This window comes from Nematolebias whitei, chromosome 8 (assembly GCF_014905685.2).
Source record: "Nematolebias whitei isolate Nwh7 chromosome 8, NemWhi1, whole genome shotgun sequence".
Taxonomy (NCBI): Eukaryota; Metazoa; Chordata; class Actinopteri; order Cyprinodontiformes; family Rivulidae; genus Nematolebias; species Nematolebias whitei.
This window is the reverse complement of record NC_056505.1, coordinates 6,267,650-6,273,539: the sequence shown is the minus strand read 5'-3', so window position 1 is coordinate 6,273,539 and position 5,890 is coordinate 6,267,650. Positions and strand designations below refer to the sequence as shown.

General features: G+C 41.3%; 1 protein-coding gene across 1 annotated transcript; it reads right to left on the bottom strand.

The window, feature by feature from the left end:
• On the bottom strand, positions 1 to 3,233 carry LOC119413158 (natterin-3). The gene is made up of 3 exons (XM_037680177.1): positions 3,216 to 3,233; positions 2,657 to 2,750; positions 1 to 1,088 (listed from the first exon to the last, which is right to left on the bottom strand). The coding sequence occupies exons 2-3, from the start codon at positions 2,748 to 2,750 to the stop codon at positions 1 to 3; spliced, it is 1,182 nt and encodes a 393-aa protein (XP_037536105.1). The 5' UTR covers positions 3,216 to 3,233.
• Positions 3,234 to 5,890: the final 2,657 nt, after the last annotated feature.

Genomic DNA, 5,890 nt, shown 5'->3' with positions numbered 1-5,890 from the left:
TCAAGGGCAGGGTTGAGCATCAGCCACAGGTTCGCAGCGGTCCACCACGGCCCGGACCTCTCCGATCTGGACGCCATCGTACGTTCCAGAGATGGAGGTCCACTGGGTCTCTCCGTTGCGGTACGTTCTGCTGAGCCGAGCTGTGTAGGGGATGTCGGCTTTGATTTTGCGCCCCTCCATGTGGACCCTGCAGATGTGGTTTGGTGGGACTGTGAGCTCCACGGACACGGAGTGGCTGATGGACTCTACGACGGTGGTTCCTCTGGAGAACTGCAGCGTCTTCTCGCCGCTCAGCTCGATGCCACCGGAGCCGATGAGGGGGATCTTGGCTGTGATGCTGCCTGTGATGCCTAGCATGGTGGCTCGGCCGATGCTCCAGGTGGTCTCCGTCTCTGAGGTCTTGGAGATGGTGACTGTCTTGGTGATCGCCTGGCACTCGTTGTTGGTGACTCCAGAGATGCGCATGGTTTCAGGAGGATACTGAAAGATGGCGACCTCGTCGATGGCGTACTTGACGTCGGTGATGTGCTGGCTGTAGACATCCCTGTTGATGGTCAGAACCTGGTACTTCTTGTACCAGTACTCGTCACCTTCCCAGGGCAAGAAGAAGGCCTCAAACTGAGCAACAACCTTTCCAAGCCCATACTTATTCTTTCCAACGTAGATACCAACACCTGCACAGGTCTTCACTGAATGTTGTGGAACAGAACCGTAGGAGTCTTCTTTCCACTCCAGAAACTCAAAGTTGTCTTTGTTGGCCAGGATCTCAAACTCGGGGGCATAGTACTCTCGCTCTCCATAAGGGTATCTGCAGTACGGGCCCAGGCTGGGGTTGTAGAAACCGGCCTCACACTTGTACTTGCAGACGTAGTCGGTGCGCTTGGTGTAGCCGTTGTAGATGGAAATGGCTCCATTGGGCAGAGAGCCGTCCCAGGTCAGCCACTCCAGGTTCACGTTATCGCCGAAGAGGAAGGACGAAGGCAGATCCTGCTGCTGCTCCAGGTCCGCAGGAACCAGAGGAGCAGACACGACGCTGCTACCACTTACTTCAGGGACCTGGTCCTCCAGTACTGGGTTCAGCAACGAAACTGCATTGAAGAGAAAAAGAAAATGTGGTTAAAGGTTGTTCTCTTTGAGTCGAGGGTGAGGTTCTGCCTCAGGTGGAGGAGTTCAAGTATCTTCGTGTTTTGATCATGAGTGAGGGAAGAATGGAGCGTGACATTTACAAACGGATTGGTGCAGCATCTGCAGTATTGCGGACGGTCCATTGTGGTGAAGAGGGAACTGAGCTGTAAGGCAGAGCTCTCTGTACCGGTCAGTCTACTGGGAAGACTGACCGGTAGACTCTACCCTCACCTATGGTCATGAACTCTGGGTAGTGACCAAAAGAATGAGATCGTGGATACAGGCGGGTAGCTGGACTATCCCTTAGAGGTAGGCTGAGATGTTCAGTTCTCCAGGAGAGACTCGGAGTACAGCTGCTGCTCCTCCACATCGGGCGGAACCAGTTGAGGTGGTTCCGGCATCTAAGGATGCTCCCTGGACGCCTCCCTTGGGATGTGCTTCGTGCATGTCCGACTGGGAGGAGACCCCGGGGAAGACCCGGAGATGTTAGAGACAAGCTACTGCCACCGCGACCCAACTTCGGAATAAGTCGAAGGTGATGGACGGACGGATGGATGGACGGATGGATGGATGGACGGATGGACGGACGGATGGACGGATGGTTAAAGGTATTATATAAAACGTCTGAAGACCGGTTGAAACAACCTCTATCACTGAAAATGATTCTTGTCTTTCTCGTTCTTTCCTCCTTTTTTTGACGTTTAGCAGCAGATTTATTTCCACCTAATCGTCTTCTCTGAGATTTTACATTTGGTCCATTCCGCCATATTAGTTTACCTACACAGGCTACTTCCTGCTGGAGGTCAGACATGTAACTCGAGCTTCCACTTGGTTTTAGGCGGGTTCAGCCGAGTGCTTTGTTTACGTTGAGTGCGGACCTGCATTTCAAACTTTTATATCATATTCAGAAAACTACTTGAGTGAACGTTTTGAAACTGCACCGCTATAGTTCAGGATAAACTTTGTTACGTTTGATTTCATACTCATACTTTACGTTCGTACTTTACATGTGGCTTTGTTAAGGTTCTCACAATTTGCATTCATCTTTTAGTTTGAAAGTCTGATAAGGCTTTTATGTTTCAGTTGGGGTGCCCATTTGTTATGATCATCTTTTTACTGTACGGGTTCTGTTGTAGACTGTTGCTTTTGTTTCACACTTCAATGGCTGCACCAGTGCAGGACCACTTGGACTACTTGGACCACTTGGACCACTTGGACCACGAGACCGATGGAAACAAAACACAGATGTGTCGACACCAAGGTCCAAATGTAAATAGTAACGTGAACATTCAGGCTCTGGGTTTAACAGAAGGCGTTATGTTTTTCAGGTCTCAGGTGCACTTGACACTATAAACTGTGACGGGTCAGCCCTGATTATTCTCCTCCTCCCACGTGTCAAAGAATGCTTGGCTTTTATTTTAATTCATGTTGCTCAATAATGTCACCCGCATGCCTTCTGAGTTTTTACTGAGGCCTCTAAATGTCATTTTATGGCAAGTTTCACCACGTTTCAAATCAAAAACGTGTTTACCTTTTCGATGCTGGACTCGCTTTTTGACAATTTCCTGCAGGGAGGCGGAGGAGAGAGCCAGCAGGGCCGGCAGCAGCAACACGAACAGCTTCATCTGCAACAAAACACACCGACTGTTGGACGCTTTACTCATCAAATGGGAGTTTTTACACCTTTGGTAAAGCACGTTAGGTTATATTAAAAATATTAGAGATAAAAGTGTCCTTGCTGTTTTTAAGGGAGTTGCCCACAACAAAAACCTTTTCAGCTTTAACACAAAATAAGTCCAAATCAAAACTCACAGCTAATATTTAAGACACAAAATATGTGGCACAAGTTTTAATTCTTCCTTCTCATGGTGATAATAAATATTCTTGCCTTTATAATCCATTCAGTCTGATGGTTCAGAATGCACTTTCAATTAAATTTCATTTAATAATGCATCAACAGCTCCTTATATCTATATGTAATTAGATAAATACGGAATTAAAATTCACAATAAAAGCAGAAAATCTGCTCCTGAATAGAAATGAGAGCAGCAGGTTGAAGGTGTTTCTGAGGACGGAGAAGCTGAACTCACCCTTTGGTCCCGTCGCTCTCCGCTGAGTCCACCTTCTGGTTTTAGGTTTATATAGCTGCTTTATGGCTCAATCATAAAGCAGACGAGCGCTTTCACTGTGGGCGATCCGACTCCGACCAATGAACAAGAGGAAGAACTGATGGTCTGGAGCTTTGATTGGTTTTATTTCTCTGATAAACACTAAAATGTTTTAGTGTCCAGACGAAATAAATGCAGATAAATGTGTCTCATGCAACAATCCTGGCAGAGGTTCTCTCGCAGGTTTCTGATGGTTTGAAGGAATTTTTGTTCTTAATATTCACAATATAACATGTTAATCTGTGCAGCATGACGGCCTGCTGGTTTTCAGAAGGTTGTGCTGCAAAACGCTTTTGATTTAAAATGAAAAACAAAAAAAATAAAAATAAAATGATCCCTGAATAGTTTGACTCTGCGGTGCTATTTTAGCTGTGCACAAGTGTTCGGCTCAGTCCGGGGAGCTGTGACTTTAGGTTTTTGTAACTTTTATACATTTTTCAAACATTTCATTTTAAACGTAAAAATATACTGAGACGTCTTCAATACCTTCGAAAGCATTGTTCTCTTTGAAGCCTGCTTCAGCACACTGTCAGTTCAGCTACTTTTAGCTTTTTGGTACTTTTAGCTTTTACCCTTTCTGCTGCCTTTAGCTCTTAGGCTTTTGATGCATTTACTTTTTGGTTTTATCTCCTTTGCTCCTTTAAGCTTTAGCTTGTGTTCTTCTTCTTTAGTCTTTTATTTTATTTTGCCCATTCAGTTTCAGCTGCTTCAGCACATTTGTGCAAAATCATTCAGCGTTCACAGAATTTAGCTGAAGTTTCAGTTTTATTTCTCTAATTTATCTTTCGATATCTATAACCTTCTTGTCGTATAATAAAGACATTTTGCATTTATTGCTATTTATTCTAATTTCTTACTCCTACTTACTTTTTTAATCATTTAAACTTTTATTTCTGGGATTGTTAGAAGCATTGCTAAACTCATCTGAACAGATTTGTATAAAAGTTTTACTGGAGGTTTCTGAGCTGAGGCTCGACTAACCTGAAGAATATTTAGTGATTTTTGCACATCGACTCTGTTTAGTCTTATATTTTTATTTTATACAACAATAAAAACAAAGAAACATGTAACATGAAGTGCCAATAGCTAGAAATATTTGAGTCATCGCTTCACATTAGTTTTTAATACTCATTTTTAATAAAAACTGATATTTTTAAAGCTAATTGTGGGGAAGTTGCCGGCATCTTTCTTCATTATTTATGAATAAAATAAAGGCTTGGGTTGAATGTTCAGGCTGAAGGTATTAACGGTGGTGAGAGAGAAAAATGAAGATCATCATTTCCAACAACCTTGATCTCAGGTGTCATGAAAAAATAAAAGTAGATAAGATAAAGAATGAGAGAAACAGACTGATAAGGTCGTTGATTATCAGACAGCGCCCTGCTTAATCAGTCAGAATCACAAACTCATCAAATGTCTCATCTCATTATTTCATCCAGACTTCATCCTGATAAACTTCCTGAAACAAACTATAAAGGTTTATTAACTTATTAAGGCTTGATGCTGATTATTTTACCGCTCCTAAAAAAAGCTAAGCAACGCTCGAACCAGAAAAGATTCCAGTGATTCAATTCAGCTCCTGAAAGGTTTTAAAAGGAAATCACTGCAAATATGGCAACTTTTATTATAAATACAAGCCTACATGTGTTTATATTCATTAATTACAAGCAGATTTTATTTTTTTTCCACAGTCTTTCAACAAATATGAGTTAAATTTGTTTGAGGGCTAATTTTAAAAAGTGACAAATGTTTAAACGCTTCTTTATTTTTTTTTTACATCAGCAGAAAATGAGAGGTTTTAGCGCCCTCTACTGTTATTGAGTGTTATTACAGAACTAATACAATTTTATGCATTTCAAAATATATTTGTTGTTGGCCTATTAGATGATGTTCTTATTTAAAAACAAGTAAAAGCCACATTAACTCTTCTCACACAATCATAGCTTGTGTTTCACAATTTGTTTCAAATTTCACAAGTGCTCGACTTAATTCAATTAATTTCATTTTATGTATAAAGTCACACAGAAGTTGTCTCAGGACACTGCACAGAAACAAAACTTAGGCACTAATCTATGTATAGATAACTGAAATGTAATTTAAGGTCAATTTTAAAAAAGTAAACCACTAACAGAAATGTATCAAAAATGCTGTTCTAATCCTTTACTTTTAAGAAAAGTAAAGAAAGCCTTGAAGTTTTTCATAATGTCATTAAAAATTTGCAAATGCTACTCTTTTTCTCCCAGCTCATGCGTCAGTTTTACAAACATGTATCCTTTAGGAAAATTACAAACGTCACATTTATCTAATCCATTTTTCGAATTTTCTAATCCATTATTCTAATCCATTTCAGGTCTCTCTTGTAAATGAGTTCACGAGGCTCAATGTGATTAACCTGTCTAAATAAAGGTTGAATTATTTTTTTTTACTATTTAAAACCAAGTTGTTGTTTTTTTTATATAAATCATGTTCAAATTTTAGTCAAGAAAGAGCCGGATGGATGGATGGATGGATGGATGGATGGATGGATGGATGGATGGATGGATGGATGGATGGATGGATGGATGGATGGATGGATGGAGGATGGATAGATGGATGGA